The 12930-nt window shown below is 43.4% G+C and overlaps 2 protein-coding genes across 3 annotated transcripts; one reads left to right on the forward strand and one right to left on the reverse strand.

Moving 5' to 3' along the window:
* The first annotated feature begins 115 nt into the window (after positions 1-115).
* fam149b1 (family with sequence similarity 149 member B1) lies at positions 116-9937 on the forward strand. 2 transcript variants are annotated; one of them, XM_035172901.2, is made up of 16 exons: positions 116-597; positions 1659-1775; positions 2289-2433; positions 3142-3290; positions 3438-3584; positions 4400-4561; positions 4690-4871; positions 4976-5118; positions 5684-5752; positions 6234-6346; positions 6665-6889; positions 7817-7940; positions 8070-8195; positions 8349-8430; positions 8589-8726; positions 8884-9937. In XM_035172901.2, the coding sequence occupies exons 1-16, from the start codon at positions 551-553 to the stop codon at positions 8964-8966; spliced, it is 2052 nt and encodes a 683-aa protein (XP_035028792.2). In that variant the 5' UTR covers positions 116-550; the 3' UTR covers positions 8967-9937. The 2 variants fall into 2 exon arrangements, with proteins under 2 accessions (XP_035028792.2, XP_035028793.2); XM_035172902.2 differs by lacking the exon at positions 5684-5752.
* On the reverse strand, positions 9938-12514 carry dnajc9 (DnaJ (Hsp40) homolog, subfamily C, member 9). The gene is made up of 5 exons (XM_035172908.2): positions 12055-12514; positions 11189-11329; positions 10619-10873; positions 10370-10456; positions 9938-10281 (listed from the first exon to the last, which is right to left on the reverse strand). Exons 1-5 carry the CDS (start codon positions 12226-12228, stop codon positions 10171-10173), a joined length of 768 nt encoding a protein of 255 aa, XP_035028799.1. The 5' UTR covers positions 12229-12514; the 3' UTR covers positions 9938-10170.
* Between the last annotated feature and the right edge of the window lie 416 nt (positions 12515-12930).

Raw genomic sequence — 12930 nt, forward strand, 5'->3', positions numbered from 1 at the left:
GGACACTTTTCAGGGACGTAATCACGTTGTCGCAGTGGTTTCTGGGAGTTGTAGTGACAGTGCCTGTGACTCAATATCCGTCTAACGGTAGCCGGCGGTCACCCCAAAAACTCTATTTCCCATGAGTCCGTGCGAGGGTGAAGCTGCGTATCCATGACAGCCGGGTTATTGTTGTTGGTGGTGCTAACCGTTAGCAAAGGAACGGGGACGGTAGCTAGCTACATCTCACACTCATTACGTGAATGTAAGGCGACATGACATTTACGGAGCACAGGAGATGCTAATGCAGAGGAGCGACATTTACCAGGAGTCGCGTTCGTGCCTTGTTGGACGTTTTATCTGTTAAACGTTAGCTCGCGTATTTGTAAAACGTAACTTCCTGCTCACATTAGCTGCAGCAGCGTTAGCATTAGCATCAGTAGCCCGAGCCCCCGTCCAGCTTTCCCCCTGCAGCGAGATGTCTACCCGCCCTGCGAAGTGTTCCCTGGAAGCGGAGGCGACGCGGAGAGACGAGGGCGTGAGAGTTTGAACCAGAGACGACGGAGGGAGGATGATTTCCCGATACAACAGAAGACCCGTGTCGCACAAACTCGAGATGTGAGTAGTAAACATGAACGAGTTGCGTTTGCTAACGAGCGGCGGGTGAAGCAAAGATCAGCGGCTGACATGTTCATCACTAAAACAATATCTATGATCATCACAACGCAATTTCCATCGATAACAACATGACAAAGATTTAATCGATGCTGATGCATTGTGCAAGTGCAGTGAGGAGTGTAAACACATAGCTGATCTGCCTCAGATTAGTAAAGTGTTTTTGTTATTGTCTGGTCACAATGCAGAGTTAAAACCAACAACCTTCACTCAGGAGCCAAAATCTGTCCTTACACTCAGAAGAAACAGAAATAATGAGACATTTTGGCTCTAAGGCCTTGAATTTTCATTTATTTTCAAAGGTCAAAAGATAGTTTTTTAGCAGCCATAGACAGTAATGATGATCATTACATAGTTTTGTTCTTGACTCTACTAAAACAAGAAAAAAAGAAAACCTGACCTTTTGAAGCACAATTTGCACATTATGTCGTTTATTGTGGCCTTATTAGTTATTTTATAATTGGTCAATGAATATGTCCACTTTCTACTGCCTGTTGAGGTAATGTTTAATGTCTTATGATATATCAGAATTATTGTTATGTACTGCTGGCAAGCACTGGCGAAAATGTGATATAAATGTTCATAAATTCATGCACATAATTCTAGACCTTTACTGGTTTTCATTAATGTCTCTCATCCTGTTAACAGTATGGCTGTGAAAAAGCTATAAAATTGTGAATTATCCAGTTTTGAACATGTATTAAACCATCTTAAATTTAACTGTGTTAACCCTGCAGAAACCCACTCAGTTGAAAGACAGTACAAAGATAATATTTAGTTCATGAGAGTTTTACACAGACCTTCTATGGCATAGAGTACAGGATGATGTCAAGAACATTTCCTTGTTTTGATACATTATTTGTATTTAAACGATATAATGTGCAAAAAAAGAGCAATACAAAATTATGATAAGCAAGGACCTGACATTAAATACATAACTGGTGTCCCCTTTTATCACCCTTTCACTTTTCTGATTTAACTTTTCTGATCCCTCTCTTGTGCAGTCGTGGGTTGTCTCGAAGCAGCCTCGACCACCACCCTCTCCCAGAGGAAGCAGACGACAACCAAACCCCTCCGCGCTACCTCCATGACCTCCAGGAAGCAGTTTCCACTCACAACAGGTAACCGAGTCCTGGTTGTCCTCCGGGCTGTCGTGCAGGGACACAAATCAAACTGTCTATCTGCTACGCACACATTCTCTCGTGCCTGTATGTTTTGTCATGTTACACCATGTTGTGTGGACAACTGATTCTCAAGGAACTCAATATGTGAAATAAGACACTCAGAAGCAGTGGATTAATTGATATCACATTTCCTTCTTCAGATGTGCAATTAAAAGAATAAATAATGAGATGGGCTCAGTTACTTTGACATTTGACCTTTTTTTCCACAATGAAACCTTGCACGTGATGATGTCAGCAGCCACCGACAGTGAGATTTCCTCAACCACACAACAAGAGGAAACCTTGTTTATTTCATGACATAGAGATTCAAGATGTTTGAATATAATTGTTAAAGTGGTTGTGGGAGTGATGGAAACAAGTTGTGATCTATGTCCCCTTCAGGAAAAGTGGTAAAACATTAAATCTCAAACTGTGCATGAACCTCACAGGTTTCTTGGTCTGTCTGTGTAGCTCAGGGACGTCTGCTGCCTCAGGCCACTCTGACTGTCCCACCGTCCTCTCCGTAGACTCAAACCAGTCCTGGTCGGGTTTCCACAGCTCCACAGGCACTGGTGTTTCCACAGAAAGGAGCTCTGTCTTCTCCTGGGGCTACGATGTAAGTCGGCTCCCGAGAAAACGATCTTCATGTGAAGTAATGATGTCAGTCTGGGTCTGTCTGTCACACAAGAAACATGAAGAGAAAAGATAAAGAGATTCTAGAAATGTACTTACATGCATAGTGAAATGTCAGATTTGATTTACTTTACCTACCTTTTGGCAAACCAGTGGAAAACCATTCAACTGCATACAACCAGTCACTTAATCACATGTCTCCCCATCATCTGCCACTTCTTTGTACATGTGAGATCTGATTCCACTGGGTAATGGTTTGTTATCGTGCTGTGCTTTCTCACCTCAGCTGGTCTTAAAAAAACTTTTCCAGGACGCGATGATTTATTCAGTTTGTTGTCCTCGAGCTTCTAACTCACTCCGAACACACTTCTGTCTCTCTGTCTCTCTTCTGTTGCACATGAACAATCCAGGTTGACCACACACACACACACACACACACACACACACACACACACACACACACACACACACACACACACACACACACACACACACACATCTCACAGGGCTGCAGGAACTAATTGTTATGCACATCAAGGCTTCCTATGGGATTGTAAAAAAAGAATGGCGACGTGTTGCCAGTAACTGATGAACAGACTGCAAAGCAGCAGCTCTCAGTCGTAGAGCTGCTACACGAGAACAGAGGAATGACTGGCTTCTCTTCCTGTCTTTCTGTTCTTCTGTCCCACAGGAGTTCGACAAGGCGGCGTCACGACAAGTGCTGCAAATGTTTGAGGAGATCGACAAAGAGCTGTATGAGGGGAGAGGCAGTGGCGGCGGGATACTCCAGGGGCTGCAGGATGAATGCCAGCAGTGGGCCACACGTTTCCCACATCTCCGGTATATTATCCACCGCTTCCTACCAACCCTAAAGGGCAATAGAGCGATCAACGCTGAATGTGGAGACAAACCTGAAAATTAACATTCCTTTCTTGCATGAAAGTATAATTATTTAACTTATGTATTCATTGTATTTGTGTCACTAAGGATCCTCGGGACTCAGGTGGTGTATCCCAGTGATGAGGGCTTCCAGTGGTACGCTACTTCAGGGAAAGACATCACCTCCAGCAGCAGCCCATCAGCGGGCAAAGAGAGCAGTGTGAAGTCACAGGAGAAAGATAAGGGTGGTTCAGAGTAAGTTGTGTCTGCACTGTCACAAAGTCAAGCTACAGAACATTACCCTTCATTTTCAAAACCTACAGTTATGTTTATGTTTAAAAATCTAATTTGGTTGTGAGTGCAAACCTCGATTTAAGGAGATACATTATCACAATTATTATTTTTAATTTATATTCATGATACTGATGTGAAACAAGTACATTTGGCATTTCATTGCCTGAGAACCGCTTAAATACATTTAATTTCCTGTCACCTATTGATATTGGAAAACTCTGCCAACATAAAAAAACAAACATCTAGAGTTTGTGTTAGAAACAGTTTCAGCAAGTGTTTGCTGCTTTAATTTAAAAAAAAAACATTAGTAAGAAATATTCTGCTTCTCTATCTTGAGTGGCTGTTGGCTGGCTGTCCAGATGACTGGTGTTGGTGCATCAATTATGAAGGAGTCCTGGCCGACTCTGTGGTTTTGTGACCTAGATTCTGTGACTTGTTCGTCCAGTTTGTGAGACCAAGTCAATGTTAGTCAGCTGTGATATGTAGATGCCAGGGCTGCCACTTTTAATGGTTGTAAAAAGGCAGCACCACTTTGTAATGACTCGAAACGGAGATTTGTAAGATATCTTGGGGCATCAAGCCTTCATTGATTGGACAGAATTTAGGTGTGAAAGCTGGAGAGAGCGCAGGGAAGACGTGCAGCAACAGGCCGAACCTGCGGCTCCTGCAGAGAACTCAAGTTGGATTCTCGCTTCTTCATTATGTATTGATTGCAGCATGTGGGGGCTTGTGTCTTTATTAAAGTGCTTAATGTGTTCTCTTGTCTTGGTGGAAAGGTTGAACGTGCAGGGCAGGAGAGCGCCGCTGACCTCGTCCTCCTCAGCCGAGTTGGATGTGGCTCCCGGCACCCCCAGTGGCTCCAGCAGTCAGTACAAGCCGAGGGTGATTGAAGTGGAGGGTCTGATGGAGGAATATCTGGCTTTTGATAGCAGGGACTTGTGAGTTTCTCACTTTCATCGCGCTGCACAGCATTGGTCTTTTTCCAGAATCTGACTCTAAACCTCAGCTGCGGTCCATGTGTTGCCCAGTTAAGTTGTAATGATTTTTTTATATCTGTCTTTTACAGGGAAGACGAGTGGGAGCAGGATAGTTCAGAGTCGGGGGGGAGGCATCACTCTCTGCCCCCCGTCTCGCCGTACCGGTGTCGCCACCAAGCTGTTCTCGACCTGCTGTTTGATGACATGTGGCGGCAGCTGGTTGGCTGGATGAAAGAGCTCGTTCAACGCCACTGGGAATGCTGCACCTCAAGTAGAACAGAACTTTTCTTTACCCTTTTACTTGCATTTGACATCGACAAATGTCCGTCCTTGTGCACAGTGTTTCATACGTGACTGTACGTGTGTGATTGGCAGACGATGAGAAGATTTGCGGCAACTTGAGCCCTGTGCAGCAAGACTCCCTGAACCCCTTCCTGCTGCTCTCCACGCTGCCCACGATGCTGCCCAAGCTTGGTCAGAGCAGGGTGCCCCCACTCACAGCTGGACTGCAGTTCCAGGTTAGTGGTCTGAGAGAGACTGACAGGTACTGGGGTAAAGGGCTAACTCTAAAAATGTATCTTCACTGTATATATTACATGAATATATTGTAATATATTACATGAAAAGAAAATAACTCAGGTACAACGTAAAACTAAGTTGGTACAAAGTTTTAAATGCAGCATCAGTCCAGATGAGTACAAAAGTGACTTTAGGTCTAATCCAGATTATAAACCTGTTTTGTGCACTCTGCACTTCATCAGCTTCCCCAACTGTGAGTGAGAACTTTGCAGACTTTGGAGTTTATATTTATATTTCACAGTTCACACCTGATATTCGCCTGTTTTTCTCTCCTGCCTGTTGCTCTTTCCGTCTGCTCAATGCATCCAGCTCATTAACTTGTCACTGTTTTCTTTCCTTCCATATTTACTCTCTTCACCTTGCCGATGTGTTCTGTGTCTATTTACCTTTCTGTTCACTCATTTTTGTTATTTCTCTTTGTTTTTATTTCTCCATCTTTCCCTTCTTTCTTTCCCTTCTTCTTTATCCATTTTCTCTGGTCATGCCTTTTTTCCCCCCTCAAAGAACACAAAGTCAAGGGGCACAAAGCACAAGTCCAGACGGAAAACCAAAAAGCAGAAAAGACCTTCCGCTGTATGTAACCACCTCACTTGGAGCCAAAATGGTGGCGTGTTGTGTGCATGCCGTCCATGGCGGCTCATTGTTTTTACCTCGAGAGTAAATGTGCTTGTGCTTGTTGATTAACACAAAAGCATCCCCACCGTTTATCCTTTGAATTAACTGCAACTTATCTTCAACATGAACTACTTTGATTTTCTTCAGATCGTCCTTTTCTGTCACAATGGGAATGTTTTGTTTTTATTAGTTGTTGCATTTTAAGTGTTGTGAATGTATTTTGGTTGCATGATAAATAACTATTTCTTGGAAACTACTATATTGCACATATGGAAAAAACTAACCACACGGCCACTGGCCTTCATAAGATAAACTATATGTATACAACCTGTCTTTCCTCCTTTATTATGTCCCACATCTCCTGTAATTTCCATCTTTTTGCATTCCCCCTTCCCTCTGTGTCATTGTGTTCTCCCCCTCACCTCACACCACTCCCCAGGCTGGACGGGTTCCAGTTGGAGCAGTGGCGACCCAGCACAACCTGAACGACCTCATCGTGATCCACAGCATCCCCCTGCAGCAGAGGAACCTGGGTGCGCTGGATAGAAACCAGTACGGACACATTTTACTCTTCGAGCACCGGTGCCAAAACCAAACAAGAAAAGCAAAAACAATGACACAGCCACCACATAATTGTATATTCCTAAAATGTGACTTCAATCTTTGAATGGGAAGGAAAACATGCATAGCTGTCTTGCAGTTACTGGTTTCCATGTGCAGGTGAACACATTGCATTTTGGACAAAGGCTCCATCGTGCCATGTTTTCATCCCTGATCTGAGCACCTTGTTAGGCAGAGCAAGCGGCCAGTTGGCAGCTGGAGGAAATGCACCATTCATTAGTTGTGTTCCACTGTCTCCTTCTTGTACAGGGAGGCAGAGGATCAGGCATCCCACAGACCAGGCTCCAGCGTGATCCCCTCCAACAAACCTCGCCCTCGCCGAAACCTGGAGCAGAGCTCTTCCTCGCTGTCCCGCCCGGCGCAGTCAGCTCGGCGCCGAAACCCTCACCCCCGAACTCTCCTGCCGCTGGTCCCCAGCCTGAGTCAGTCCTGCACAGCGGGATCCATGGATGAGGTCATCCGTGGGACACGTCTGTGAGTCTGAGCACCACAGGAACCCTGCCAACCCCACCCAAACTCCTGCCTCGCTTTTTACTCTCTGAAGACGTGCAGAGGCAGACAGATCACTTTGAAAATAGACTCCCTTTCAACTAGTGCCTCGTGGCTCTGTGTGGTATATTAGTGGGGGTGGGAGGTGACAGAAGTTTCCTGTGTGATACCAACTCAACAGATGAACTTGTCATGAACTGCAGGTGAAAAAATAATCACGTAAAATCTGTAAAAATCCAGCGGCCACTGTATCTTAACTTCTAATGGTAAGATACAGTTAGACAGTTAGGAAATGTGTTTTTTATGTGTTAAAAGAGAAAATCAAAGACTTGGCTGTCAAAACATTTGCGGTTTTATTTTTTATTGAGGTTTCCGGGCAATTATAGGAAAACTCTCGACTTCACAAGGGAATAGTCGAGCACAAAATTCCACATAAAACTACATCTTCTTATTTTTACTCAGCAGTTTTAAAAAACAAGATATATATAATGATAAATACAAGCTTTAAAGATGCTGGTGGATGGATTTTTTACCCTCAGCCTCTTGCTGTTTCCACTTGTAGCTTCTTTTTGCTGCAAAGCTGAGATAAACATATCCTGAATCTTTCTTCTTATTTCACTGACTGATATGAGACTGGTGATAATCATGACATCTGACTCTTACCAGCAAAATGAATGAGCACATGATAAACAAATCCTTAAAAAGAATTAGTTTTTTTTTACAACTAAGTAATTAATGAGTAATGAACTTGTCAGTCACATCTGTTCTTTATTGAAAAGTATCTCACAAGAAGTAAAATTCTAACTTTGGTTTTCATGCGCGTTTTCAGAAATAATTATAAATGTTAGCGCCATAGATTAGGAATAGGAAAATCAATTTATGATATTGAATTTAGTTTCTCTTCTTCCACAGAACCACAGCCAGTGACCGGCTGACGTCTCCACTGTTGCCTCTGAGCAGAAACACTCTCCTCCCCCCCATCAGCACCGGAGACCCAGATTCATCTCACTCAGGGCTGCAGTCCAAACCTGCACAGGTATTATACCACTTAAACATGAGTGTACTGACAATAAATGACCCATTACTTTCTAAATGAATGCAGTAAAACGCCTGTGACCAACTTTATAAAATCTGTCTATTTTTCCAAATGTTTCCATCGGCCCAGCATCAGAAAGGCGCATCCAGCCGCGCACACAGTGCTATAAATGATGAAGCTGGCAGTTCAATGCCGAGGGATCGTCACCACCTATTGGACGTGTTCTCTCGCCCCAACACAACTCACACATACAGGGTAAGATCCTCCAATACATGAACAAACTATAAACATTAGATACAACATCCCAAGGAAGGCAGTAATGAGTAAAAATTGTGTTATATAAAGAATCTGCATGAATCTGTTATGAATTGTAAAATCAGTATGTTCGACCCTTGGTATTCTTTACAGTCGGACACTCCGTACCGTCGCTCCTTCACAGTGTTGGACAACATCGGGCAGGGGCGGACAGGCAGAGCCTCAGTGGCCACAGGTATAAATTCCAGTTAAATATTTTCATAAAAAATTCTGCTGGAACAGGGATGTGATTCACTGCAGCAGGTTCACAGCCTTGTCAATATGTACGACCTGGGTAAGACAGAGTTTGTGGTACGTCCCGTATGAATTTATTTAATTTTTTCATTCCAACAGATTCTCTTGGAATTGGCGTGACCGGCGTCAGTCTTGGCATCAGCAGCTCATCTTTCCTGGACTCGTTTTCCCACCATCACATGGGGCACTCGCCCATCAAAGACGAAGAGGAGCCAGACCCACAAGCCCCTGTCCCAGGTCAGTAGATAAAAAGCTGCTGATGGGCCTTGGATAAACTATGGATGTGAGAGGTTGCAGCTGCTGCTTTTCATGTCAGATTTACCTACTGGAAAATATTTGGAGCTCAGGATGTTAATTAACTCGAGATTTCTTTCTTTTATCCTTTTCTCCACAGCGCCACTGGTGCCTTTGTCAGTCCCACCTCGGTCTTACACCCGGGGAGGCATCTCATCCAGAGCCAGCAGACCCGGCTTGTAGTTTGCCTCCGACCTCCAGAACCTTCAGCCATTCATCTTTATACAGCACAACACGGAGACACACTTTACAGCATCTGTGCCCACTAAACATGTTTTTGTCTCACTAAAGTAGCATATTTTTTTTTCATAGTATGCTGCTTTGGTGAGGTTTTTGTCAGAGGCCTATTTTTGTATTTCACAAATCAGCTTATGTGGCTGCCAAACACAAATGACTCCACAGTAACTCCATCTTCACCTACAGCACACGAGCTGTACGTGCAGACATTCGTACAATGTGATTGTGTATATACATCTAAATATATGTGAATGTACTGTATATTATCCTCTGCAGTGTGTTGTTGTACTGGTACGTGACTATGCAGGGAATAACACATCCATCAGAACAGGGACAGAGGGGATTAAAAAAAAAAAAAGCACTTTTTCCCTCTCTGATGCAACATCAGAGAGTTTGGTACCGTGTCTTTTATAAGGACATAATTTTCATTCAACTTGTATTACAAAAAATATATATATGGACCCAGAGCCTCTTATTGCATATGGTTGCACACAGGAAAGAACAAAAGAAGAAGCCACCTTGAAAGTTTTTCGGTTTGCCTTTCTCTCAATTACAGCTCAACTCCAATCATAGAGCAGAAGGAATGTGGTGGAGTGAAAAGCACAGAGAGAAACGTCCCAGCTTCACCTCAAGATAATGTAGGAATACAAGTTACAGCAAACGGTTTGTAAATAACTAAGAGAATGTAATCATGTCTGTACAAAACACTGTGTGTGATGTAAATGTGTCTTATCTCCTGATTAAAGCCAAGTGGGGATGTTTTGTCAGACAACATCAGGGCTACTGCACAAATGGTAGTTTTCATCATTATTAGGATTATAATATATTCGACAGCCATGCTACAAAGGTGACAAACGTTTTTCTTCAGTATGTTTATCTCCATTTTGTACAAAAGAATAAAAGCTCTGTACAAGTTATTTATATAAATATGAACTTTATTTGTGTTTATGAAGATTGACAACAAAATACACACATGACGAGAAATAAAAAAAGGATTTACATTTGAATAAACGCTGCACAGGAAATTGTTATGAGGTGTAGAGGAGGGAGCAGTGAGGAAGCAGATTGGCAACATGCTCAAATTGATCCACAAAAGGTGTTTCTGAACTCTATGAGAATTAATCTGCTAAAACCGGCGCTTGTGTGCTTTTCACTTTTTCCCTCTCCCTCCTCTTGGAGATTTCCCACTTTTTTTCGAGTACTTTGTCTCCAGGTCAGACAGGAAACTGTTGAAATTCTGTTCTCTGGACTTCTGTTTTTGCTGCAAACATAAGACACAAGGAGAAGGTTACTGAGAGGAAAAGCCTCCAAAAAGATTAGTTACATAAATGCGCGTGTGCAGTTGTTACCTTGAGCATCATCACAAGACTGTCTTCCTCATCACCGAGCCCCAACTCTTTCTGCGCTTCCTCTGCTTCTTCTCGCTCTCTGTCAGCCTGGAAGGACAAATGCAGTCACATCACTGAGCAAGATACTAGATGCGTATATTCTGAATACATCATACTATCATACAAATGAAAAAGGGTAAAAACAGTCACATTAAAAGATCTAATAAATATCCGAGCTGTGTGGATATTCACACACAACATATTTCTCACCCTCTTCCTACGCGCCCTCTTCTTCTTGACACTCTCCTGAGTAAACGCTGGGAACGCTGTGACCTCTTTCTTCTCGATGGCCGCCTGGATGATGCTGCAGAGCCTGGGCTCGTCTTCCTGGGAGCAGCACAGAGCCGAGGCCATGATGGCGTTCATCTCTCCCTCGTGCTGCACGTACAGCTTGATCAAATCCTGCCGCTCCTCGTCCGAGCCCTTATATTTCTTCTCGAATTCAAGGATGTCATTCACTGTGATCTGGGGGAACGGGCGCAGAGGAAGAGCTGGTCGTCAAGGGAAATTAAAAACACTATAAAATGATGTCAATGTGCTGTTTCATGACTCTGCAACACAAGGTTTACATTAATCCACAATTATCCCAGAGTACAATTCACATGGCAGTGACACATTAACCTTGAACCCCACTTAATCTATATCATGCAACATAAAATTCCTGGAATACGAGTGACTCGCTCCAGGCGTCATCACATCATCACGTACGAGACAAAGGGATGTGCGTGACTCACTGTTGAGTCATGTTAATTAATGAAACCCCCTGCTGGGCTGCAGTACCTTAGGGAAGAGCACTCTCCAGTAGTCCTCCCAGCAGCGGTCTTGACTCAGGACGTCAGACTCTTCGTCCACCAGCCCCTGCTCGTCGTAGACAGCCCTCTGCTCCTTATCGCTCAGCACAGCGTACAGCTTCCCCAGCACCTGAGGGAGGAGACAATCAGGTGAGGCTCAGTTCCACACACATCTGCAGCCAACACTGATGAACTGAGGGCATGTGTCACTGTCGTCTGTTAAAGAGCCACAGAGTACATGGTAGGTTAATGGGACAATAAACACTGAAGTAATTATCTGCTGCAACAGCGATGACACATTTAGGGTCGATGTAATTCCACAAATGCAGACTATGTGGGGTGGAGAGTAAGTAAAAGTACATTTACTCAAGTACTGGGCTCAGGGACAAGTTTAAGGAACCTGCACCTGAGTATTTCTTACTTTATATCACTATATTTCAAATGGTAAGTACTGCACTTTTCAATGACACATCCATCCCTAGGAATAGTTACTTAGTCCTTATACTACTTATACTTAAACTTGTAAAAACGTTTCAGTGAAATTACTATCAAAAGGCCAGAAATGTCATTATCACGAATACAGACAGAGAAAAGGAAAGAAGAATAAAAGATGGCTGCTTGTTGTATTATCCCATCACCACACAGACCCTTAGGATATGTGTAATACTAGTGAGTACCATAAGCAGTATTAATACTAGTTGCAGCTATTAGCTTTGGTACAGAGAATACTTAGATATTCAAGATTTGTGTTGCAGGACCTGTACTTGTAATGTAGTACTTTAAAACCTGGTTACACTGGGTACACACTCCACACTACCCAGTACGCGTGTACCTGGCGCGGCGGCGGCGGCTCACCTGGAACTTCTCGGTGGCCTGCGGGTCTTCGGGGGCTCGGTCCGGGTGAACCTGCAGCGACACTTTGTAGTAGCTCCTCCGGATCTCGGCCTCGCTCGCCTGCTTGTCGGAGCCCAGCACCTCGTACAGGCTGGAGGTGTTGAACAGCTCCAGGCACCGCTCGAGTAAACCCATCCTGGAACCGCACGGAGCACGTTAACCGGAAGATTCTCCCGGTGGGTGAACGGTTTGTTCTCGAGCTGCCACACGAGGGTTCACTGCTGGATTCTGTCAACTTCTTCTTCTGCTTCTATTTCTTCTTCTTCTGCTTCTATTTCTTCTTCTCCTGCTTCTAGTTCTTCTTCTTCTGCTTCTATTTCTTCTTCTCCTTCGGCGATGAGCTGCTCTTGTTTTGTTTCTGTCTTTGTTAATTTGGCGCGTCGGCCTGTCACACACTTCCGTACGTGCGCAGACGTGCTTACGTCACAATGAAAACCGTCTTCCTATTGGTTCCCGTCAAATTTGTCGGACTAATAAGGCGTTATTGCTGCGGACTTGTATCACATATTTAATGATCATTGATCCACTAACCGCAACAGGCTTCAAAATGCCTGTGCTCGGGCCCGTTAGTGCTACAACGTAGCCCTAGTTTAACGTTGTTTTTCATTCATCCTTTGATAATAATTATAATAATTATTAATAAGTTGCAGTGTTGAATATTTGTTTTAAAAAGCTACAGACTTCTGATATATAATATATATCTTATAGTGTATTTATCATTATTCATAATTATTTAATGTAGTTTTTATTGTGATTATAATATAAGTTATATACATTTCCTTCACTGTTCTCTTGAAAAGTTCTATATTTTTCATTTATTTACTAAACAGTGTTAAA

This window comes from Hippoglossus stenolepis, chromosome 12 (assembly GCF_022539355.2).
Source record: "Hippoglossus stenolepis isolate QCI-W04-F060 chromosome 12, HSTE1.2, whole genome shotgun sequence".
Lineage (NCBI taxonomy): Eukaryota > Metazoa > Chordata > Actinopteri > Pleuronectiformes > Pleuronectidae > Hippoglossus > Hippoglossus stenolepis.